At 40.8% G+C, this 26099-nt stretch overlaps 2 protein-coding genes across 2 annotated transcripts; both read right to left on the bottom strand.

Moving 5' to 3' along the window:
* Positions 1-291: 291 nt before the first annotated feature.
* LOC307201651 (vomeronasal type-2 receptor 26-like) lies at positions 292-26099 on the bottom strand (the record flags this gene model as incomplete). The annotated part of the gene is made up of 6 exons (XM_079950948.1): positions 292-1193; positions 19794-19920; positions 21893-22120; positions 24634-24695; positions 24798-25074; positions 25812-26099. The coding sequence occupies 6 exons, from the start codon at positions 26097-26099 to the stop codon at positions 292-294; spliced, it is 1884 nt and encodes a 627-aa protein (XP_079807074.1).
* Positions 18270-19337, bottom strand: LOC307200495 (vomeronasal type-2 receptor 26-like; the record flags this gene model as incomplete). Its single annotated transcript, XM_079949033.1, has 2 exons — positions 18270-19171; positions 19265-19337. 2 exons carry the CDS (start codon positions 19335-19337, stop codon positions 18270-18272), a joined length of 975 nt encoding a protein of 324 aa, XP_079805159.1.

Genomic DNA, 26099 nt, shown 5'->3' with positions numbered 1-26099 from the left:
ATTAAGTATTTCTTTAAATATATATATATATATATATAATAATAATATGTAAAGGATGAGAGATATGAACTTGCTGAGCTAATTTAATTGAATTAGGATGTATGAAGGGGGGGTGGGGGGAGGTCAAGAACTGGGGTTAGGAAAGTAAGGATATGAAACTTTATATGTGTTGTCTTTGTCTGTGTGTGTGTGTCTGTGTTTATAAAATGTGAAAACTCAATAAAAATTTTATAAAAAAACAACAAGAAGTCTACAGAGTCTAAATACAGAAACGACAAACTATACTGTTATTTATGTCTTTCTCCGTATCAGCTGCTCTCTGTTATTCAGCTCAGGCCTCACCACAATAATGTAGCATTTAGGGGAAAAGATGCAACCCAGCAGCCCAGCACTGGAAGCCAAGATGGAGAAGATCTCCACAGCCACCATGTATTTTCCTCTGGTGCTCAAGTATGTGGGAATAAAGGAGAACCAAACACTGCAGAAGACCAGCATGCTGAAGGTGATGAACTTGGCTTCATTGAAGCTGTCCGGCAACTTCCGGGCTAAGAAGGCCACAGTGAAGCTGATAATGGCCAGGAAGCCCATGTAGCCTAAAACACCATAGAACATGAGAACTGACCCCTCATTACATAAAAATATAATTTCTTCACTGCTTGAGTGCATGTCCACATCTGGGAATGGGGCCGAGGTTGCCAGCCAGAAGGCACAGAGTCCCACTTGAACAATGGAGCAGGAAAGGACGATGGAGTAAGCCAGTTTTTTGCCTACCCACTTCCTGATTGTGGAATCTGGCTTGGTAGCCATGAATGCCAAAACCACTGAAATAGTCTTGGCCAGGATGCTGGAGAGGGCCACAGAGAAGACAATGCCAAAAGCTGTTTGTCGGAGTGGACAGGTTGCCTTATTAGGCATTCCAATGAACATCAAGGAGCACAGGAAACACAAGAGGAGGGAGATGAGGAGAATGTAAGTGAGGCTTCTGTTGTTGGCTTTGACGATGGCAGTGTCTCGGTGCTTAATGAAAATGCCAAGTACCATAGCTGTGATCAGAGAGAATAAAAGTGCAGAAAAAGTTGAAACCATGGCCAAAGTTTCACCAAAGCTTAGGACGTTTGGTTTCTTGGGAATGCACTCATTCTGCTCTTCATTTGGATATTGATCCGGAGGACATCTGGCACAGGTTTCCAATCCTGAAAAAAGGTGGTATGACAATTGGAAACAATCCAGAATATGCTTAAGAGTTTTTTTTTTTAAATCATGAGTTCCCTTACCGTAGTGTTTCCATGAGGATAAGTTTCAAAACTTCTAGTCGAAATGCTTGTGCCCTAGAAGCTATGAAGATAAAGTACCCTAGGAACCTTGTTCTTAGAATAAAGAGTCCTATTCTTTTCCATCCTCCTTTCCCCAAAACCTTGGTTTCTTCCAGGGCAGAATGCATGTACAATTTTTATGTCTTTTTGCATCAAAACAGAGTGGGCGGATCTACACTCATGGTGTATATCATTAAAATGTGTTATTAAAATGTGGCAGCACAGCAGTGAGCCACCATCAATGGGAAACTGCATTAAACATTAGAGAATATTACCTAACAACTAGGAAACTAGAGCTAATACACCCAGGAACCTCACCAAAATGCTGGAGAGGGTGCATCTCCACAGGCACATACCTACACATGTGGTGGGAATGCCCCCAAATCCAACTATTCTGGACAACAGCCAGAATATTATATGCAGTAATGTTTAGAATGGGACGTGGGTGGCGCTGTGCTTTAAACCACAGAGCTTAGGACTTGCTGATCAGAACGTCGGCGGTTTGAATCCCTGTGACGGGGTGAGCTCCTGTTGCTCTGTCCCAGCTCCTGCCAACCTAGCAGTTTGAAAGCATGTCAAAGTGCAAGTAGATAAATAAGTACCGCTCCAGCAGGAAGGTAAACGGCATTTCCGTGCGCTGCTCTGGTTCGCCAGAAACAGCTTAGTCATGCTGGCCACATGACCCTGAAGCTGTACGCCGGCTCCCTCGGCCAATAAAGTGAGATGAGCGCCACAACCCCAGAGTCGGCTACGACTGGACCTAATGGTCAGGGGTCCCTTTACCTTTACTTGTAATGTTTAGAATATCAATGTATGTAGGTACACTGATGGAAAATCTTTACATTACAGATTATGGTCACATCCTCATGGTATACTCTCTTAAAGGTTAAGATAATTTCTTCATAGTGGCAGCTTTTACAGAGACAGAAGGGAGATTATTCTACTACAGTGGTACCTCGGGTTAAGTACTTAATTCGTTCTGGAGGTCCGTACTTAACCTGAAACTATTCTTAACCAGAAGCACCACTTTAGCTAATGAGGCCTCCTGCTGCTGCCACGCCGCTGGAGCACAATTTCTGTTCTCATCCTGAAGCAAAGTTCTTAACGCAAGGTACTATTTCTGGGTTTGCAGAGTCTGTAACCTGAAGCGTATGTAACCTGAAGTGTATGTAACCCAAGGTACCACTGTATTGTTAATAAACAATATTAATTGAAACCATACAGAGCAAACCTCATTGCCAATTTGCTCAGAATTTACTATAATAGCTTGTATATGGTAATATGGCATCTCTCATCCTTCTCATCTGAGAACATCCCAGGAGGACATGGATCACAATCATAACAACAGAACTTCTTCCCCTCCTTCTTTTTCTTCTCATAACCAGGAAGACAGTTGGCATTACATAAGGAAAGGGGTGGCACCTATCCAAAGAGACACAAAGAGGTTAATATTAAGACAATGTTTTAGGGGATTCATATAACATCAGGTCATCTATCAGTAAATTGGAAGGCCAGAAGTGTTAGCTGTAGGATCCGTATGTGCCCAGGTAGCACAAATAGTTTGAGAAAAAGTTACAGTTCGAAGCATCATGGAAACACAAGCAGATTATAATGTTCATATCTAGATTGACCATCACTGCAAACCATCAGATATTTTAATCTAATACTACTACTGGTTATTCCTTTTGATGGAACTACATCCTCGTGCCCTTTGCTGCAGGAATTTCACTTGATGTCCCCTTAGTCAACTTCAGGGAGTTGGGATTTGGAGGTAGTGAAATATTGTAGTTCTGCTCCTATTTGGATGGTCCCTACCTCTTATACCATTGGAATAAAGTGAAGATGAATTGAAGATGGTGGGCAGATGTATTGGGGTGGTGATGGACTGGCTTTATAAAACCAGCTTCATAAATAGCAGGGAACTACAATACAGTGTGCACATAAAATAAGTTGGGACTTCTCTACAAAATAAATGTATAGAGTCTGGTGTTATTTTACAAAAAGAAATATTTCCAACATTTTTCCAATGACCTTTTTTAAAAATATGATTTTGTAGGCAACTAATGCTAACAAGTCAGGGACGCGGGTGGCGCTGTGGGTAAAACCTCAGCGCCTAGGACTTGCCGATCGTATGGTCGGCGGTTCGAATCCCCACGGCGGGGTGAGCTCCCGTCATTCGGTCCCAGCTCCTGTCCACCTAGCAGTTCTAAAGCACTCTTAAGTGCAAGTAGATAAATAGGTACCGCTTTATAGCGAGAAGGTAAACGGCGTTTCCATGTGCTGCGCTGGTGCTGGCTCACCAAAGCAGCTTCGTCACGCTGGCCACATGACCCGGAAGTGTCTCTGGACAGCGCTGGCCCCTGGCCTCTTAAGTGAGATGGGCACACAACCCTAGAGTCGGACACGACTGGCCCGTACGGGCAGGGGTACCTTTACCTTTAATGCTAACAAGTAATGGGTTGAAAAAAAATGGAAAGATTTGTTAAACTATGGCAGCCGAGATACTCTCGACATATGCAAAAGAATCTCTCCATCCTTCATATACAAGGAAATGGGAATGGGATTTATCAAATATTGGTTTAACAATCCTAAAAGCAAAAGGGATGTGGGCATTAAAGTATTGTAAATATGTTTATTACTTTGAACCTGAAATAGTCAATATCCAAATGGTACTTTATTTATTTTGCAAAAACAGGCATTGTTTGAGGTATAACTCAATTAAGGTAGATCTAATAAATATTTGTTGAAATTTTAAATAATATGTGATTAACTAAGAATCCCCCCCCCCCAAGTCACAAGTCAGAAATGCCATTTAAATGACTTAAGCTGTGGATTTAAGGCTGTTTGGAGATAATTTTCTAACCAAAGCATGTTTCAAGAAGATCGTGGAAAGTATAATAGCTTTGGAATGACGCAGTAAAAAATACCGTCGCCATTTTGGCAAGTTCTGTCGGAAGACTTAAGTCTGGGAGGAGGAACAGAGCTGTTTTTATATTGTGGGTGAGCCTCCTCAATGGGACTAAAGAGCGACAGATTTGCGAGATTAATGATGGAAAGAGTGCTGTTATTTATGAAAGTGATGATATATGGAAACCATCTGGATATGATGATTGGATGAACGGAGAAATTCACACAGGATTACAATTGGTGTTTACCAGCTTAAGGAGATTATCAGAAGAGATCCAAAAGAAAAAAAAAAGAAAAATATATGAACAAGATGAGATGTGGAAACAGCAAGATAAGACTGGATAGAATTATGAACATTATTTGGACAGATTTGTGGATATTAACGCAGCAGCAAGATGATGATCGGAATCCCCCTTCGGAACTTGAAATATGGGTCCCCTCAACAAAAATTTAAAATTCGGCTTTGTAATTCGGAATTTATGTGATTTGATTTGATTTGATTGGTCGGTTAATAAAAATTATTTTAAAAAAAGAAATTTTAAATAATATTGCCATTGAACAGAAAATCAAAAAGTTTGCATCTTGTAACCAGTGACTTTCTCCTTGACCATCGGCTCCTGCCCTCCTTGGTCTGTTTGTCTACCTTCTTTTCTGAATCCCCCCTTTCCCTCCTTCCTTCCTCCCTCCCTCCCTCCATCCCTCTGTTGCCCCCCCCCCACTCTCCAAGTCCTTCTTGGCTGTCTGCTCACACTTATAATAGTGCCACTGGGCAATTGGGGATGCGGAAGCACACAGATCCTCTGATGACCAATGGCAGCTGGATTCCTCCACCGAGGCACTGAGAGGATCATGCATGCCTTGCCCAGCAGCCCATGGAGCACATCAAGGGGCAGCTGGGCTCTTAGCCACTCTGAGCAGGGTATGATTTTGGGGGCTCCTTCTGGGCCTGGGCCTGTGGCAGGGGCCAACCTGACAAACAACTACATACACCCCTGCTTCTATCATTCCAACTCAACGATAGTGTCGCAAGCAGTATCAAAGAAAACTTATGAAGATTACAATGTTCATTCACAATGATACAGTTAGCTTAGCATTCTATCTAATGCCACTATGTAGAGAGCTGCCTTGAACAAAAAAACATGTTGGACAACACTGTCTGATAGCCATTGGTCCTTCTTGGTGTGACATGTCTTTTGTGTATATTGCTCTTTTTATGATGTGGTTCATTTGTTTATTTATTAATCAAATTATTAGTAGCAGCATTATTAATAGTGGCAGCAGCAGTTGGCAGCACTTCCCTTTTCACCTCATATGGCAATACTACACGCTCTCCCACTTGTGTGCAGGGATTTCCTTACCTGGGTGAAGGCTCTGTGCCATTGGATTCTGTCCCCATTTATGGTGAGCTCTTTGCCAGGAGGGGCCTGGGGATCCAGCCTTCCGACTTTGACCCTGATATATGAATTATTCGGGAAAGTGACCAGGTTTGTAATATCAAAGCCAGCTGCTAATTTCCCATGTTCATTTAATGTAATTTCATCCCCTGCACTGTTGTTGAATGAGATTCTCTGTAGCAATGAGTGGAGCTAGGTGGAAAGAGAATCAGAAGGCCCATCAAATGTTGTAATAGTCTTACAAAGATAAATAGCTTTCCTAGATGGATTTAAGTTATTTTCCTCCAGGAGTTATCCACTTCAATCAATATTTCTTTATTACTGTTGTATACCAACATAAGTAGGGTGGGGTACTGTCATTTAAAACCTGTAAAATGTTTTAGAAAGCTAAAAAGTATTAAAACAGAAGGCACCATATTTTTCCATGTATAAGACGATGCTTGTCTTATATGTGGATAGTGAATGCAGAAGGGGGATGTGCGATTAATGGCAGCAGCAAGCAGGAGATTGGCTGTGGCTGCGGCAGTTGGGCAGATGATTGGCGGTTGCAACAAGTGGGCAGGTGGGCTGTTGGTGGCGGTGAGCAGGCAGACAATTGATGACTGTGGTGAGGTGTGTGATTGGCAGGGGCTGTGGTAAGCGATTGGCAGTGGTGGGCAGGCGGGTGAGCGATTGGCAGAAGTGACCTCCCCCACCCCGCCAAAAGCTAAACAACTTAATTTCTTAATTTTGGGTTTAGAAATATAGGAGTTGTCTTATACATGGGGCGTCTTATACACGGGAAAATACGGTATATGAAAAATATATAAGAAGCTAAAAGAAGCTAAAAGAAAGGTTAGGAGCATTAAATGTGTGCGGAAGAACATGAAAGATTAGTATATAAAAGACTATGGTTATCAATTTACAGAACACTTTGATATGAGTGTTCATTAAATCTGGTCTGTGGCACAGGTTAACCACTTCAGTTCATATTGGAGAGAAGCCAAATTTCAGTGGTAGGTACAGGAAGGGAGGAGAATCATGAATCAGCATAAACTTAGCAGCCAAGAGACTTCCAGGAAGAAGAAGAAGAAGAAGAAGAAGAAGAAGAAGAAGAAGAAGAAGAAGAAGAAGAATAGTAGTAGTAGTAGTAGTAGTAGTAGTAGTAGTAGTTTGGAGTTGATATTCTGCCTTTCACTACCCTAAGGAGTCTCAAAGCGGCTAACAATCTCATTTCCCTTCCTCCTCACAACAAACACTCTGTGAGGTGAGTGAGGCTGAGAGATTTCAGAGAAGTGTGACTAGCCCAAGGTCACCCAGCATCTGCATGTGGAGGAGCGGAGAGGCGAACCCGGTTCACCAGATTACGAGTCCACCGCTCTTAACTGCTACAGCATGCTGAAAAATATATAATAGAGGGATAAGGCTATAGACCTGCTTCTTTCAGATCACCCTTTGTAAATAATTAAGAATTGGAAGGGATTTGAGTTGATGTTCCGGAGACTGAACCCACCCTGGTCATGCTGGTCAATGATTTCTGGTGGGACAGAGGTGAAACCTGGTCCTGCTAGACCTCTCAACCTGGTTATATAGATAGATAGATGATAGATATAGATAGATAGATAGAGCTAGATAGATAGATGTAGGTTTAGAAGCTTCTAGAAATGTCTAAATTTGTTCACTTGTACTTTACTTTAATAAAATTGAATTTGTCTCCGCTCCAACCAAAACTTTGTCATTTTTGCATGGTAAAATCACAAATATTATGGTCTGTTTTTTAGTAGACTTAAAATCCTTTGCTTCTTTTGGCTACCCCACATTTTCTTCAAAACATTGGTTTGCTACCTACAGTTATCAAAATTTTCAAAAGCTGGAGTTCCATGCTTTAGATTTTGAAAAATAGGGGGTTCTCAGTAATTAGCTAATTGGAAATCACTGGTCTAATTAAATGCCAGTTGTAAGACTGGAACAGCGCCAGTTTTTAATCTTCAAATGGCAGTGAATTTTCCGAACTATTATAAACCTTTCAAGTAGTTGCTGCTATTCTGTCACTTATGAAAGTCTGTGTAATTTAAAGTCGGCTTAGTATAATTATAGGAAATAAAATAATTTAAGGTTAATCTTTCATGTATTTATTACTTTTAATTATTTAGGTAGGTAGCCATGTTGGTCTGACGAAGTTGAAATATATATATAAAATAAAAAATGATCTAGTAGCATCTTAGAGACCAACTTAGTTTGTTCTTGGTATGAGCTTTTGTGTGCATGCATGCTTCTTCAGATACACGTCAGATACACTTCTTTTAATTATTAAGGGTTAAGTGTCTCCGGACAGCGCTGGCCCCTGGCCTCTTAAGTGAGATGGGCGCACAACCCCAGAGTCTGTCAAGACTGGCCCGTACGGGCAGGGGTACCTTTACCTTTTACCTTACTTAATTCGTTCCGGAGGTCCGTTCTTAACCTGAAACTGTTCTTAACCTGAAGCACCACTTTAGCTAATGGGGCCTCCTGCTGCCGCCACACCACTGGAGCACGATTTCTATTCTCATCCTGAAGCAAAGTTCTTAACCTGAAGCACTATTTCTGGGTTAGCGGAGTCTGTAACCTGAAGTGTATGTAACCTGAAGCGTATGTAACCCGAGGCACCACTGTAGATGAATGCCAACTCATATTATATTATCAACACAGTGCAGAACACTGAATACTTTGCAAGGTGAACATTTTATAAGAGGAAACATTACCTGCCATGGCTCTACATTCTGAGAAGAGAGTCTGTCTCCACCCTTTATCCTTTTGCGGATTGCTTCAGATGAGCACCTAATATGTAAGGCCTGTGCCAGAGCATAGACAGCATTATAGATACTGTAGCTGTGACCGGTCATGCTCATTTCAAAAAATGGTGAAGGAAGGCTCTCCAGCAACTCCTCTCCAGTACATGTGTTTGCTGACGCAGTAGAATTTGAAAGTAAACAACTGAATGCTTGTTCCCAGAAATCACTGATAAAACCATCTGCATCTGCCCAGGAAGGCTTTACACTCCTTAGAAAATCTGAGAAGTCTTGAATCTCCTTGGAGTGAATCGCAAAGGAGATAGCACCGTGGAACATTTGTATATTAACCTTCACCATTTTTTCAAAATAATATAATATGAAATCAGTTTGAGCTGTTGTAATCCATACTTTTCTTTCAGGTTGTTTCCTCTTAGATGGAGGCAATACCAGCTGAATCATATTCCTTACCTCTATAGCACATGACAACCATAAAATAGATGTACTTTCTCCATATATAACAATTGCATTTGCTCTGCTTGCCATGAAAGCTGGGGACAAAATCCTTATGTCGCCCAGCATATCAAATACGCTACCAGTGAAACGCATATTGTTTTCACTTTTTTCTGTGAATTCTGAACAAATTCCATTCTTGAAAAGAATTGGTTCAATGTTCTGAATGAAACGTTCTCCAGCTTCGTTATCTGGAGTGATGAGCCCGACCCATTTCCATCCAAAATGCAGAAGTAACTGGATAATTCCCTTGTACTGAAGATCTTCACTGGGGACCATGCGGTAGAAGGAAGCAACTTTGCTTTGATCATTTGTGGCTGTTTCAAATGAACCATATGAAATCTGAAAAAGGAAAAAAGCCAAACCTATCCAAGTGGAAACAAGAATTCACAACACACTCATTTATCTGAATATAAATCCTTTATATCTCATATTTCCTAATCTTAGACAGGGCCGACCCCCATTTACATAGAAAATATATTGCTCATTTATTATTCCAGATATTAATTCCTATTATTATGGGAGTCATCACAGCTGCATACTTGTACACACAGATTCTCTCCAGGAACAGGGGAGCTTTTATCCTTGCACTGCCTTCAACAATACTCTAAAGTGGACCAGGAGAAATACAAGCAATTGATCAGGATCTTTTTGTCTATAATCTTTAAAACACTTGTAGAGAGAGGTTGATGGCATTTCTACTAAGAACTCTTGTGGGGGCATCTCCTGGAAATCCTGTACATTTCCTGAATATTGTACATTTTATTTTTCTTTGACCACAATAAACCATGTCCTATAAAAGTAAAATACCAGCTAAAATTAAGGCAACTAATATGAAGTCCAGTAATGCAGCAGAAAACACCAAATTGGTAGCACCATATCCCTCCCCAAATGCCAGAAAAAATAGCAAGAAATTTGTTTTCGATTAGCCTCTGAAAGTGTATAGTACTAAACATCACCATACATGTACAGGGAGAGGATCTTATGATTCCTAGGGAGAAGGACATTGTTGTCTCAAGTTATTTATGGCTTTGTAAGTCAGCTTCAAGGGGACGCAGGTGGCGCTGTGGTCTAAACGACTGAGCCTCTTGGGCTTGTGGTTCAGAAGAGTTAAAGTAAATTACCAAACCTTCAATTCCAGCATATGGCGGGCCACCTAAATTCAGTAATTGGGTATTTGATTGATTCATATTGGAACTTATGTTATTATGTTATTATTTGGTATTGATACAACGAGGTGTATATTGGAATTTTGTATTTGAAAACTGATAAAATTATATTTTAAAATTAATGATAATATGTCCCTATTATCAAACTGAAACTTTTTGAATAATCCTCCATTAAATATATTATATAAACTTTCTTTAGAACCTAGGTCCTTTCATGTATATTTTTGGGTACTAATATTATACACTTCAGGGCATAATTCAAAGTGTTGGTGCTGACCTTTAAAGCCCTAAATGACCTCAGTCCAGTATACCTGAAGGAGCGTCCCCACCCCCATCATTCAGCCTGGACATTGAGGTCCAGCACCGAAGGCCTTCCCTCACTGCGAGAGGCAAAGTTACAGGGAACCAGGCAGAGGGCCTTCTTGGTAGTGGCACTCGCCCTGTGGAATGCACTCCATTCATGTCAAAGAGAATAATAACTACCAGACTTTTAGAAGACATCTGAAGGCAGCCCTGTTTAGGGAAGCTTTTAATGTTTGACACACTATTGTATTTTGATATTTTATTGGAAGCTTCCCAGAGTGGCTGGGGAATCCCATCCAGATGGGTGTGGTAAAAATGAATTATTATTATTATTATTATTATTATTATTATTATTATTATTATTATTCCCCCTAAATATATCCATATATTGCAACCTGTTTCCCTTTCCCTTTTCCCCACTTCATATTTATACATCAACAGATTCCTAGTGGAAGGATGAAAGAGTGAATCACGGCATGATATATGAATTTTTCAATACCTATATTCTACCTGTGGAATCTTGTAAAGACCTAAGACATCTGCCATGGATGTGGAGGTGTCAGAGCTAAGTCCCCCAATGACTCCTACTACGTTTTTCTGAATGCCACATATGTAGTTGGGGACAAAGTGATGTGATTTAAAGAGCAGATCCAGAGTGGTTCGGTAGGCCATCTTTGAATCAGAATAGCTATCATAGATGTGGAATCCAAGAGTGACATTGGACAGGATCCTGGGATTCTGATTGATCTCATCAACAGCAAACACCAAGGCGAGGATGTGTTGGTAGAACTTTCTAATCACCCTGCAAATGAAATGCCTTACTATTTTATAGGGAATTAAAAAGTACACAACACTGGGGGATACAACTGCCTCTATTAAATCATGTTGGATATAGGGAAACGGTTTGGTTCCATTAGAGTTAATGTTTGGATCTCACTTCCATCTGAACCAGATTTTTTAATATGTCTGAATACATAGATTGATAACTGATCTTCACTTAACAACATTCGGTTTTTCTAACCATGCTGCTTTTTATCCCTAGAAACATGTACAGTTATTGAAATCATAACTACACCCTTTTGTCAGTTGTTGTCCCTAGCAAGACAAACTGGTATGAAATGAAAATAATAGTATTGGCAGTTGTCATTTTGAAAATGAAGGGATACAGGAAGCAAGGAAGGCAGACAGATGAAGGAGGGCAAGAAGCAGAGCCTATGGCCAAGGTGAAAGTCACTGGAGGAGCACAAAAAGTGACAAAAAGCAAACCTTGTCAGAGCCCATGCCTCCTTCCCAAAGCCCAGTGCCTTGCTTACCAGGTTTTGAGACAGCAGTCCCATGGCTCTGTGCCCAATGCATGGCCACTTCTCACAGAACCCTAATGCCACCCCTGTGACTGGGGAGGTCTAGTGAGTGATATGTGCTTCATTGGAGGATGGAGAGATACCATGTACATTGAAGCAGATTATGGAGTGTCCCCACTTTCTAACTACTGCTCTGAACCATAAATGAAATAGTCTTATAAAAATCTTACTATTGGGTTTAATCTTCAAAGAAAACCAAGAGCAGTTTAGTCAGATGTAAATGTAGAAAGAACAAATGAAATGATCTTCAGAGCTGTTTACTTACATTGGGTTGGGAATAAAGACCTGAGATGGGTGTTCTTGGAAGGAAATGCTGGGGAATATGTAATGGATATGAGACACTATCCCACCAATGGTAAGATCACCTTGTTCATACCATTCATGTGGAATATACACAGGATTATTTCCGCTGCAAACAACAGTGTGCACTTGGGGCACCATATTGGGAAACAGCAGGAGAAGCAACAGCAACAACAACATCCTCATCACAACTATCCTTCTACACCTGGACTCTCCTTTGCTTCTCTACAATATTGTAGAGAAGCCTAACTTGAACAGGATGTATTTTGTGACCACTGACTCTGCCAATTCTGTACTTAAAGGGGCAGGTATCCACCTGCTCATTAACTTCAGCACTGTCACAAAAAATTCATTGAATGCTATGATTTGAAATCTAACCAATACAATGAAAAGCAAAAGCTGGCCTCACCTCTCCTTAGCTTACCTTAGCTCTCTATGGAACACCCGGGTGCTTTTAATCATTTCAGATTTAATTATTTTTTCTTATTTCCCATTCAGCCTTCTGGAGGTTTTCCAGGTGAATTGATTACCATAATTTTAATAATTATAGAGAAGATAATTACTTTTGCAATGTTGTTGGACTCTGTGTTGCATCACCAGTAGGAGAACGGTCAAAGTAAACATATTTGTCACATCGCAGAATCAAAAGTTAGGAGGAAACATCCAAGGTCATCTTGTCCTATCTGCTTGCTATTGCAGGACATCCAGAACTAAAAACAAACCAAGAAAAAGAAAAACATTCTACCTGTAGACAGGCATCCATATTTCACCATTTGAAGCTGAGTGCCATGCTTGGGAACACCTAAGACAGTGTCAGGGACTGGCTGGACGAGGAAGAGTATTGGCAGCCAATGGCCCAGGAGGGACCTGAGGCGGAAGGAGACTTTGAACCTGGTTCAGAGTGGTGGGACTGAGAGGAATCATTTTGTTTTTGTTAAAAATAATTTTTATTAAATTTCCATTTACCAAATTAAACATATCATACCAATTAGTCCAAGTTGTATCAATACACATCATAAAGTCCAAATGTTTTCCAAATTATAAATTTTTGTGTGGGATTCCCATGCTTCGTGATCGGCCGGAGTCCAATCATCTATATTTATGCTGCTTTCATGTTTACAATGATGTTTTCAGTCCCATCTTCTCAACTCTTTGTCATTACTCATTTTCCTTTTCTGTCACCTCCGAGTTCTCTCCACAAGTGGATTGAAAAAAACAGTCTTGTTTATATCTCTGTGTGGGCTTTGTAATGCTCTCTCGTAGATCTCTCACAGAAATCCAATAGTCCAGGCATTCGTTCGAGCAGACACGCCATCTTGCCGCTCCGATGAAATACAGTCTAAATGTCCGCTCATTAACTTTCCAGACCCGCTGCATCGTAAATTAGTCCTCCAGGAGGGTAATAGCCTTTCAAATTTACGATCCCAAACTGATAACCAATCCATGGCTCTTCCTCCCTAAGACCATATATCATGTAGCGAAGGTCTGCCTGTCCATATCGAGTCACAATTCTTGCTGCGTCACAGAGAGACCTTCTTTTCGTTTCCAAATCTTTCACAGAATAAAAACTTTAATTCATATTATTTCCCCCCCACACAGTTCATTTTTAATCCCTCTTGCAAATTAGTCATTGAGACGGTTCTTTAAGGGGGAGGGTTGTTAAATTAATCACATGAAAAAGTAGAAAGTCTTCCCCCCCTTCCGTTCCATTCCTCCTACCAGCATGTCTGCAATTCTGTCATGTTATCTCTGTTCCTTCCGTCCCGATCTTCTTCATCTCAATGGTAAAATTATTAGCAGATATAAACAGAGACAGTTCTTTAAGGGGGAGGGCTGTTAAATTAATAACATAAAAAAGTAAAAAGTCTTCCTACCCTTTCCGTTCCGTTCTGTTCCACCTACCAACATGTCTGCGATTCTCTGATGTTATCTCTATTCCTTCCGTCCCGATCTTCTTCATCTCAGTGGTAAAATTATTAGCAGATAAAAACACTCCTGACCTCTCTTGAAGCATGTGCGCTTACTTCTCCAATTTTTTCTTCTTTTTAAGCAATGCAACCAGATTCGCTCCTGAAAGCAGCTTCAGGGAGTTCCAAGACTGTTCAAGGGCTTTCTGCCCAGTGCCTCTCACCGCCTCCTTCATCCGAACTCAGGGGTGATTTATGGCAACCGCGGGCAAGGGCAGCATCTTCCGACTGAGAGGAATCATTAATGGAGAGTTAGGGTGAAAGGGAGAGTCTTTTCCAAACACTCTCCCTTGTGGCGTGTTCCCTCTGCTTCCTGCCCTCTCCCCTCTCCTTGGGAGTCCTCTGGGTTGTTGCTGCTGGTCTCTGAGCTGCTGCCCTACCCCAAAGAGAGGCATATCCTAACACTGCCCCACAGGGATCTGGGAAGCTCTCCCTAGCCAGCCCCAGAGGCACCATTCATCTGGGGAGCTTGTATCCAAGGCAGAGATGAGAGAGGGCATCAGAGGAGGGAGGGAAAGGAACAGGGACAAAGGCCAGTGTTGTCCACGGCACACCTGACCAGCATTCAAGGCATCCCAGGATGCCACACTAATTAAAAACCACTGGTTTAAGTCATCTCTCTCTTACTCTGGTATCAAGCATCATTCCAGAATCCAGGGTGGCCCATCAGTGTAAGGCAGTGATAGGCACTGTTATGCCGTCCAGAAGTTTTGACTATAGCTTACATCATCCTTGATAATAATGGTCTGTTGTAAGCTGGTGGGAGCTGCAGTTCAGCAACCTGTGGAGGGCCACAGACTGACTACCCCTGGTGCAAATAAGAGTGGGGTATACAATAAAGCTTCATCTCTAGTGTGATATTTATCTGCCAGGGCTGTGTCAAGTATTAGAGACCTCTGAGTCTTGAGCAGTGTCTATGGCAAGGTGAGTCACTTGCCTCCCTACACAGCCTTATGTCGATTAAGGTAAGAGTGTAGAGGGTGCAAAACACAACACAGATAATTACAAAATTGTATTATTTGCGGATGATATTCTTTTATTTATTACAAAACCAGAAGATACAATTCCAAAAATTATGGAGATAATAAAAACCTTTCGCAGAATATCAGGATATTCTATAAATTGGACAAAATCAGAGATTTTACCAATTGGGCCAAGGGCTACATTGTATAGAAACCATCAATTTCGGATTGTCCCCTTTGGGGACAGGTTAATGCCCTCAAAATGAATGTTGTTCCAAAGCTTTTATACATTCTTAGAGGATTACCAATACATATTCCCAAATTTTACTTCCCAAAAATAAATCAACTATTCAGATCGTCCCTGTGGGTACAAAGCCACCAAAAATATCACTACATAAAATGCAACTTCGAACTAAGGAAGGTGGCTTTGGTCTCCCAAATCTGGAACTATATCATCAGGCCTAACCTGCTGAGTAAGACTAATGACTGGAGAGCTAGCAGGGATCCCAATTGGGCTACTCTTGAATATAGTTTCTTTGAACCTCTTGTAGGGTGGACTAAACTCGGCTCCAATTTTATGAAATATCCTATTATCCTGGAGAGTATTAAAGCACCTATAAAAATTTGGATGAATATAAATAAAAATAATAAGGATGACCCCTATCAGCATGAGAAATTAACAATATGGGCCAACCCAAAATTAAAAATTGGAAATCAAGTAATAATTTGACAAAATTGGCTGAAAAAAAGGTATTTTGACATTGAATCAATAAATCGATGAAAATTACAAATTTGTGGAATATAATACTTTGCAAGTAAAGTATGGATTAACCAGTGAAACACAATGACAATACATCCAATTGAAACATATATTGGAAAGGCAGTTTGGCCCTGACGCTATGGCAGGGGGAGGAGAGGTGGGAAAATATTGTTAAAAAGGTGTAGTCATAGGTATATCAGTACTCAAATCTGAATTGTTAAATTGTGTTATTAGTGTTATTGTGGTTTTTGTTGTATGTGTTTTTTGTGGTTGTTCTTTGTGTTGAAAAAAATGATTAAATAATTTTTTTTTTTAAAAAAAGGTATGAGTGTAGAAATCCAAGCATATCGACTTCCTGTTTCCGGCGGTGGGAAATGGTGAACTCCCACATGATCGGACTCCAGTCCGATAATTCAGGGCTGATATGGGGGTAATTAGCCCTGGAGCCTCCCCAGGGCAGGGGAGGGCTGTCTCGACGACCCGCGGTTTGCCCCAGATTGCCGATGTGGTAGGCGGCAGGGGCACTGGGTCACGGAGCAAGGGACGGACTGATACTCCTGCAATGCCACCCCATAGCCGGACGCATCTGTTTGGGAAAATATAAAGATTTGAAAAACAAACAGACACGCTCTGAACTGACGAAGCTGGAAAAAAAACCTGCAGTATATACAGTGTCTGGTGTAAAAGATTGAACTTCAAAGAGATCCTCATCATGATGTTTGGAATCTGGAGGGGCTTGATTTGAAATGCCTGTTAAAGATGAAAATAAAGAAGAAAATGGCGCCTACTACGCAGTTATGGAATATCTGAAATACCTCCCTGATTAGGAGCTAAGCGATGGCTGGTTATAACGATTGGAGACAATATTAAATATGCAACTGTTTGCAAAAAGAATTTTTTTCATTATGAATGAGAGAAAAGGCTAAATGGATGTCTAACAGCCCCCCTCCAGGGCCCGGATTCCAAAGGCTAATTGATCGTCATGTCTGATATATGGCTACATAGCAAGCAGTTTGCTTAAGAATAAATCAACAAGGAGTCTTTGAAGGACGTTTTTCCCCCGTTTCTCTGATAACAGCTGGACGGGAAAGACTAATGATTTGGGAGTTGCCAAAACAATCATCTTTAAAGAGCTGGACAGAAGCCTGGAATGGAGACAATTAGATGAAGCGGCGTAATCGAAAAACAAAAACAGTTGAAAGAGTACAACACACTGGCAAATCTGCACTCCATGAGAAAAAAAGCATTCATCTTCTGATATGATTGAGGGTCACAGAGCCAGAGACAAACATGGAGGATAAAATCACAATACGGAATTATAAAAACATCGATGACAAGATGCAGGACTATGATGTTGAAAACACATTAATAACATAAAAACCATGGGAAGTAAAAAAAAAAATAAGATTACAATTTGGAAGACAATTGGACTTTTGTATTTTAGTTTTTTATTTTTATTGGATTTGATTTGATTTGATATGTTAATTAGATGTTCTTATTGGAAAATTAATAAACACTTAAAAAAAGGGGGGGGGGAGAAATCCAAGCTTATCCTGAGAGTTATCAAATTGGCTAGAGGTGTCTTTTTGTGTGTAGAATTTCTAGTGGAATGCACATGTGATTTTCAGTTTGGAGCACTTTTAAATGTTCTGCTTCAACATATTATGAACATCGTAAATGAATACATACATACTTGTAGGGGCTTCAAAATGGATCACACGAAACATGACCCATGATTTAAGAGAACTACTGTTGCCACAAAATTGTCACTTTCCATTCATTTCTGAAAATAATCAGTACATGTCGGGGAATGGTTGGGTTGATAATGAACATAGAGTCATTTCTTGATTGGCTTCCTTGAGGTGTGATGACACAAGCTGCAAACTGAATCTTGAGAGTAGCAGTGGGCAAGCAATCTTTGGTTGTTTCTACTGGATTCTTACCTTGTTCTTCATCTTTATCTAAACATAAAGTGAGTATCTTTACTGCCTGGCTCCCTTCATTTACCTAGCCTTACTTTGTGAAGTTTGGTTGCTAGTGCAGTTAGGCATGTAGTGAAGACAAAGTATCTCGGATCCAACCTGTTGCATTTCATGGCTGTCTCACATGAACTTGATAGATGCCTAGCTCACCCAAAATAGGGACAATTTGGCTTGGGGCATGGTCAAATCTGGTGCACAGCCCTGCTAGATAGACTAATGGAATCAGCAAAAGGCAGCTTCTCAAGTTTTTGCACTGCTTTTCTTCTGCGCCCCATGATCTCCTCAGGAGACGTTCAGGGCCTCTTGGGAAGATATGGGAGGTCAACCCTTTGGATGCAGGAAAAGAAGAGTAGGAGACGAGTAGGGTTTCAAGCTGTTGGAGTTCATCTATAGTTTCTTTCATACACACAATCCCAGTTCATTTACACCGCATATGCAACCACGTTGGATTTCAAGACCATAATTGATAAGAGAATCTCTTCTGTTATTTTGATCATTCCAGGTAACTTCCTTTCATAAAAATTACAGTGAAATTACCATGCCAACCAGTCTACAAAGTGTAAATACAGAAACGACAAACTATACTGTTCTTTACATCTTTCTCCGTATCAGCTGCTCTCTGTTATTCAGCTCAGGCCTCACCACAATAATGTAGCATTTAGGGGAAAAGATGCAACCCAGCAGCCCAGCACTGGAAGCCAAGATGGAGAAGATCTCCACAGCCACCATGTATTTTCCTCTAGTGCTCAAGTATGTGGGAATAAAAGAGAACCAAACACTGCAGAAGACCAGCATGCTGAAGGTGATGAACTTGGCTTCATTGAAGCTGTCAGGCAACTTCCTAGCTAAGAAGGCCACAGTGAAGCTGATAATGGCCAGGAAGCCCATGTAGCCTAAAACGCAATAGAACATGAGAACTGACCCTTCATTACATAAGAATATAATTTCTTCAGTCATTGAGTGCATGTCCACATCTGGGAATGGGGCCGAGGTTGCCATCCAGAAGGCACAGATTCCTACTTGAATCACAGAGCAGGAAAGGACAATGGAGTAAGCCAGTTTTTTGCCTACCCACTTCCTGATTGTGGAATCTGGCTTGGTAGCCATGAATGCCAAAACCACTGAAATAGTCTTGGCCAAGATGCTCGAGAGGGCCACAGAGAAGACAATGCCAAAAGCCGTTTGTCGGAGTGGGCAGGTTGCTTTGTTAGGCATTCCGACGAACATCAAGCAACACAGGAAACACAAGAGGAGGGAGATGAGGAGAATGTAAGTGAGGCTTCTGTTATTGGCTTTGACAATGGCAGTGTCCCGGTGCTTAATGAAAATGCCAAGTACCATAGCTGTGATCAGAGAGAATAAAAGCACACAGAAAGTTGAAACAATGGCCAAGGTTTCACCAAAGCCTAGAACGTTAGGTTTCTTGGGAATGCACTCATTCTGCTCTTGATTTGGATATTGATGCGAAGGACATCTGACACAGATTTCCAACCCTGAAAAAAGGTGGTATGACAATTGAAAATCATCCAGAATATGCTTATGAGAGTTTTTTTTTTTTTAATCCTCTTACCATTGTGTTTTCATACGGAAAAGTTTCAAAACTTCTAGTTGAAATGCTTCTGGCCTAGAAGCTTTGAAGATAAAGTCTCCAAAGAACATTGTTCTTAGAGAAAACAAGACCAATTATTTTCCATCCACCCTTTGCCTAAACCTTAGTTTCTTCCAGGGCAGAATGCATGCACAAATATTATGTCTTGGTGCATCAAAACAGACCTGGTGGACCTACACTCATGGTTTCTAACTTTAAAATATGTTATTAAAATGTGGCAACACAGAAGTGAACCCCTGGCAATGGGAAAATTCATCAAACATTATAAAACATTATATGCAATAATGTTTAGAAGATCAATGTACATAGATACAGTGTTGGAAAATTATAGATTAATCTCAGTTCATTCACTCTTGAAGGTTAAGATAATTTATTCATAATTTATTGATATCATTTACTCAGAATGAAGATTATTCTACTATTGTTACTATACAGAGTAAACCCCATTGCCAATTTGCTCATAATATACTAAAATAGCTTGAATATGGTGATATGGCATCTCTCACCCTTCTCATTTGAGAACATCCCACGAGGACATGGATCACAATCATAACAACAGAACTTCTCCCCCTCCTTCTTTTTCTTCTCATAACCAGGAAGGCAGTTGGCATTACATAAGGAAAGGGGTGGCACCTATCCAAAGATACATGAAGAGGTCAATATTAAGAAAATGTTTTAGGGGATTCATCTAATATCAGGTGATCTCCCATTAATAGTAGGATCCATATGTGCCCAGGTGGCACAAATAGTGGGAGAAAATGTTACAGTTTGAAGCATCATGGAAACACAAGCAGATTATAATGTTCATACCTAGATTGACCATTCATGCAGCCATCAGATATTTTGATCTAATACTACTACTGGCTATTTCTTTTGATGGAACTACATCCTCATGCCCTTTGCTGCAGGAATTTCACTTGATGTCCCCTTAGTCAACTTCAGGGAGTTGGCGTTTGGAGGTAGTGAAATATTGTAGTTCTGCTCCTATTTGGATGCTCCCTACCACTTATACCATTGGAATAAAGTGAAGATGAAGTGAAGATGGTGGGCAGATGTATTGGGGTGGTGATGGACTGGCTTTAGAAAACCAGCTTCATGAAATGGAGGGAACTGCAATACAATGCGTACATAAAATAAATTGGAACTTTTTGTTCTCTACAAAAACAATTCATAAAGTCTGGTGTCATTTTTCAAAAATGAATATTTCCAACATTTCCCTCCCAATGTCTTATTTTTTAATATATGATTTTGTAGGCAACTACTTCTGAAAAGTTATGGATGAAGGAATTGGAAAAATATGTCGAACTATAGCAGCAAAGATCTTTTTAATACTCTCAATATATGCAAAATAAGAGAACTATCTTAAGTCAAAGAGAACTATCTTAAGTCAATATTGCAATGGTACTTAACTTTACACAGAATTTATTTATTTATTTATTTATTTATTTATTTATTTATTTATTTGACAGAAACAGGCATTGTTTGAGGTACAATGGATTTAAGACAGAGCTAATAAATATATTTTGAAATTTAACATAATAATGCCATTCTAGACTGATGCACTGAAGGTTTCTCCTTCGTAAGTCAGCTGTGGTTGAGCTTTTCCCTGTGATGTTTTCCTTTACCAATATATATTCACAAAGCTGGAGCAATTATGTTGCTACACTTATTTCCAGTAAAACTGAGATCTGCTTGTGAGGATACTGATGCCTTCAATGCAGACGTGTACCTAGGCTCCCTTGTGCCCTTGGCAAGGAGATATATCAGTGCCTCCAAAGTCATGAGGGATCATGGAACAGAAAATTGAAAAGTTTCCATCTTGTCACCAAAACTTTTTCCTTGGCCATCAGTTCTGCCTCATGCCCTCTTTAGTCTGTCTGCCTGCCTTCCTTCCTGCATCCACCCTTTACCCATCACCTTCCTTCCTTCCTTCCTTCCTTCCTTCCTTCCTTCCTTCCTTCCTTCCTTCCTTCTCTTGCCACTCTCAATCTCCCTCTCTTTTCTTCCATCTAAGCCCTGCTTGGCGCTCTGTTCAAATTTATAATAGTGCCAGAGGCCCAGCGGAGATGCGGAACCACACAGCTGCTCTGATGGCCAATGCCAGCAGCTGGATAAACCCACCAAGAAACTGAGATGAGCCTGCATGCCTTGCCCAGCAACCCATGAAGCCTATGGAGTACATGAATGGACCACTGGGCTCCTAGCATGATTTTTGGGGAGGGTCCCCATGGGCCTGGGCCCATGGCAGGGGTCAACCTGACAAACACCTCCTTACACCCCTGCCTCTATCATTCCATCTCAACAATAGTGTCGCAAGCAGTATCAAAGAAAACTATCTCATTCTATCTCATGCTACTAACTGGAGAGCTGCCTTGGACAAACAAGCATGTTGGACATGTTGTCTGATAGCCATTGGTCCTTCTTGGTGTGACATGTCTTCTGTGCATATTGCTCTTTTTATGGTGTGGTTCATTTGTTTAGTTATAAAAAGAACTATTAGTAGCAGCATTATTAATAGTGGCAGCAGAAGTTGGGCAGCACTTCCCTTTTCACCTCATGTGGCAAAATTACACGCTCTCCCACTTGTGTGCAGTGATTTCCTTACCTGAGTGAAGTCTCTGTGCCATTGGATTCTGTTCCCATTAATGGTGAGCTCTTTGCCAGCAGGGGCCTGGGGATCCAGCCTTCCGACTTTGACCCTGATATATGAATTATTTGGGAAAGTGACCAGGTTTGTAATATCAAAGCCAGCTGCTAATTTCCCATGTTCATTTAATGTAATTTCATCCCCAGCACTGTTGTTGAATGAGATCCTCTGCAGCAATGAGTGGAGCTAGGTGGAAAGAGAATCGGAAGAAATTGAAAATATTGTAATTGACTTATAATGATAAATAGCTTTCCTAGAAGGATTTAAGTTATTTTCCTCCAGGAGTTCAGCACTTCAATTAGCAATGGAGAGAATCCAAATTTTAGTAGGAGATACAGGAAGAGAGGGATATCATGAATTAGCATAAACTCAGCAGCCAAGAGACCTCCAGGAAGATACATAATGGAGGCATAAACCTTTAGGCCTGGTAATTTCAGATCACCCTTTGTAAATCATTATGAAATGGAAAGGATTTGAGTTGATGTGCAGGATACTGAATCAACCCTGGTCATGCTGGTCAATCATCTCTGGTGGGCTTGGGACAGAGGCGAAAGTTGTTTCCTGGTCCTGCTAGATCTCTCAGCTGCTTTTGATACTGTCAACCATGCCATCCTCCTGGAGCATCTTGGAGTGCTGGGAGCTGGAAGCACTGTTATGCAGTGGTTCTGCTCCTTCCTCCTGGGTCATGTCCAGAAAGTAGTAGTGGGGGATGAGTGTTTGGACCCCTGTGAGCTCACTTGTGGGGTGCCTTAGGCTTCTGTCGTCTCTCCTATGCTTTCCAGATATATTTGAAACTGCTGGAAGAAATCATTGAAGGTTTGTGCTGGGTGTTCACCAAAATGTGTATGATACTCAGCTCCACCACCTAGCATTTAATTCATAACCCATGAAGGCAGTGAACATCCTGTTAGGGTGTCTGAAGACAGGGGGTGGGTGGTGGCTAATGGATTGAGATTCGATCCCAACAAGACAGAAGTAGTGTTTCTGGGGACAGGGGGCAGGTAGGTGTGGGGGATTCCTTAAGCCCTGTGGCCTTAAAGAACCAGGTGTGCAGCCTGGGAGCCATTTTGGACTCACAGATGTTTATGAAGGTCCAGGTCAATTCTGTGTCCAGGGCAGCTTTCTACCAGCTCTATCTGGTATTCCAGCTGAGACCCTACCTGCCTGTGCACTGTCTCGCCAGAGTGAAACATTCTCTGGTTATCTCCCGCTTGGAATACTACAATGCACTTTATGTGGGGCTACCTTTGAAGTTGACTCAGAAACTAAAACTAATCCAAAACACAGCTGCCAGACTGCTGACTGGGAATACTGTTTCCTAGTTCTGCTGGATCTCTCAGCGGCTTTTGATACCATTGACTATAACATCCTTCTGGACTGTCTAGAGGGGCTGGGAGCAGGGGGCACTCGTGGTTCTGCTCCTTTCTCCTGGGCCGTGTCCAGAAAGTGGTGGTGGTGGGTGAGTGTTCAGACCCCTGGGCTCTCACTTGTGGGTTGCCATAGGGTTCCGTTCTCTCCCTCATGCTTTTTAACATCTATATGAAGCCACTGGGAGAGATCATCAGGGGGTTGGGGTTGGGTGTCACACAGCTGCTAGACTGGTGACTGTGAGTGGCTGCCAGGACCATATAACACAGGTCTAAAAGGAACTTCATTGGCTCCAGTATGATTCCAAGCAAAATGCAAAGTGTTGATGCTGATCTTTATAGCCCTTAAGCGTCTTTGCTCCTGTATATCTGTAGGAGCACCCTCACCCCAATTATCCAGCCCCAACACTGAATGCAAAAAGTGAGGTTACAGGGATCCAGGCAGAGGGCTTTCTTGATACCCACACCTGCCCTTTGGAAAATCCACCCATCAGATGTCTAGGAAATGAACAACAATCTGACTCTTAGAATACATCTGAAGGCAGCCCTGTATGGGGAGGTTTATAAAACTTTTTTATAAACGTTCCATATCTTGTTCTGTTTTAATTTGTTGGAAACTTCCCATAGTGGCTGGGATACCCTAATTAGATGAGCGGCATATTAATAATAATAATAATAATAATAATAATAATAATAATAATAATAATGATGTTTTATATTTTGGAATCCCTGCATTGCATTGAACACTGTAAAATGGCATCATTTTCCTCTGTAGTCAAACAGCATGGCTCTGTTTGCTCGAGTTACCATAGAAACCAGACATTTTCATTAGTGCACAATACTGAACACTTTGCAAGGTGAACACTTTATAAGAGGAAACACTACCTGCCAAGGCTCTACATTCTGAGAAGAGAGTCTGTCTCCACCCTTTATCCTTTTGTGGATGGCTTCAGATGTGTCCCTAATATGTAAGGTGTGTGCCAGAGCATAGACAGCATTATAGATGCTGTAGCTGTGGCCGGTCATGCTCATTTCAAAAAATGGTGTAGGAAGGCTCTCCAGCATCTCCTCTCCAGTACATGTACCCATAATGAGTGCTAATGCAGTGGAATTTGAAAGTGAACAACTGAATGCTTGTTCCCAGAAATCCTTGATAAAACCATCTGCATCTGCCCAGGAAGGCTTTACACTCCTCAGAAAGTCTGAGAAGTCTTGAACATCCTTGGAGTGAATTGCAAAGGAGATAGCACCATGGAACATTTGTATATTATCCTCCCCATTTTTTTCAAATCGGTCTAATATGAAATCAATTTGGGCTGTTGTAATCCATACTTTTCTTTCAGATTGCTTCCTCTTAGATGGAGGCAACATCAGCTGAAATATATTTTTTATCCCTATAGAAGATAACAGCCATAAAATAGATGTACTTTCTCCATATATAACAACCGTATTTGCTCTGCTTCTCAGAAAAGCAGTGGACAAAATCCTTGTGTTACCCAAATCAAATATGTTACCAGTAAAATGCAGGTGGTATTCAAATTTTTCTGTGAATTCTGAACAGATTCCATTCTTTAAAAGCATTGGTTCAATGATCTGTAAGAAATGCTCTCCAGCTTCATTATCTGGAGTGATGAGCCCGACCCATTTCCACCCAAAATGCAGAAGTAACTGGATAATTCCCTTGTACTGAAGATCTTCATTGGGGACCATGCGGTAGAAGGAAGCAACTTTGATTTGATCATTTGTGGCTGGTTCAAATGAACCATATGAAATCTGAAAAAGGAAAAAGCCAAACCTTTCCAAGTGGAAACAAGAATTCACAACGCACACATTTATCTGAGTATCAATCCTGTATATCCCATATTTACGAATCTTAGTCAGGGCCGACCCCCATCTACATAGAAAATATATTGCTCAAAAACCAAACAAGAAATCAAGAATTAACAATGCACCCATTTATGCTTTCAGGAATGATGTAATGTGAACCCATTAAGGTGCCCCATTTATAATATTAGAACATTTCAAACAATCTTCCATTAAATATAATATACACACATTAATATACACACATATTAAAAAAAATTATCAAACCTTCAATTCTAGCATGTGGTGGGTCACCTAAATTAAGTAATTGGGTATTTGATTGATTGATATTGGAATTGATATTATGATTTGGTATTGATACAGTGAGGCGTATATTGGAATTTTGTAACTGAAAACTGCTAAAATTATTTTTTTAAAAAATAATAATAATGTGCCCCATTTATCAAAATGAAACTTTTTGAACAATCCTCCATTAACAATATGATATAAATTTTCTTTAGACCTTATGTCCTTTTATGTAAATTGTTGGGTACTAATATTATACCCCCCAAATATATCCATATACTGCAACCCGTTTCCCTTTTCCATTTTGCCACTTCATATTTATGCATCAACAGATTCCTAGTGGGAGGAGAAAAGAGTGAACTACGGCATGAAAAAGCCATTTTTCAATACCTATATTCTACCTGTGGAATCTTGTAAAGACCTAAGACATCTGCCATGGATGTGGAGGTGTCAGAGCTAAGTCCCCCAATGACTCCTCCTACATTTTTCTGAATGCCGCACATGTAGTTGGGGACAAAGTGATGTGATTTAAAGAGCAGATCCAGAGTGTTTCGGTAGGCCATCTTTAAATCAAAATAGCTATCATAGATGTGGAATCCAAGAGTGACGTTGGGCAAGATCTTGGGATTCTCATTGATCTCGTCAACAGCAAACACCAAGGCCAGGATGTGTTGGTAGAACTTTCGCAT

This window comes from Podarcis cretensis (genome assembly GCF_951804945.1).
Source record: "Podarcis cretensis genome assembly, chromosome: 13".
Taxonomy (NCBI): domain Eukaryota; kingdom Metazoa; phylum Chordata; class Lepidosauria; order Squamata; family Lacertidae; genus Podarcis; species Podarcis cretensis.
Note: the sequence above shows the minus strand (reverse complement) of the source record. Positions and strands in the feature narration are given on the sequence as shown.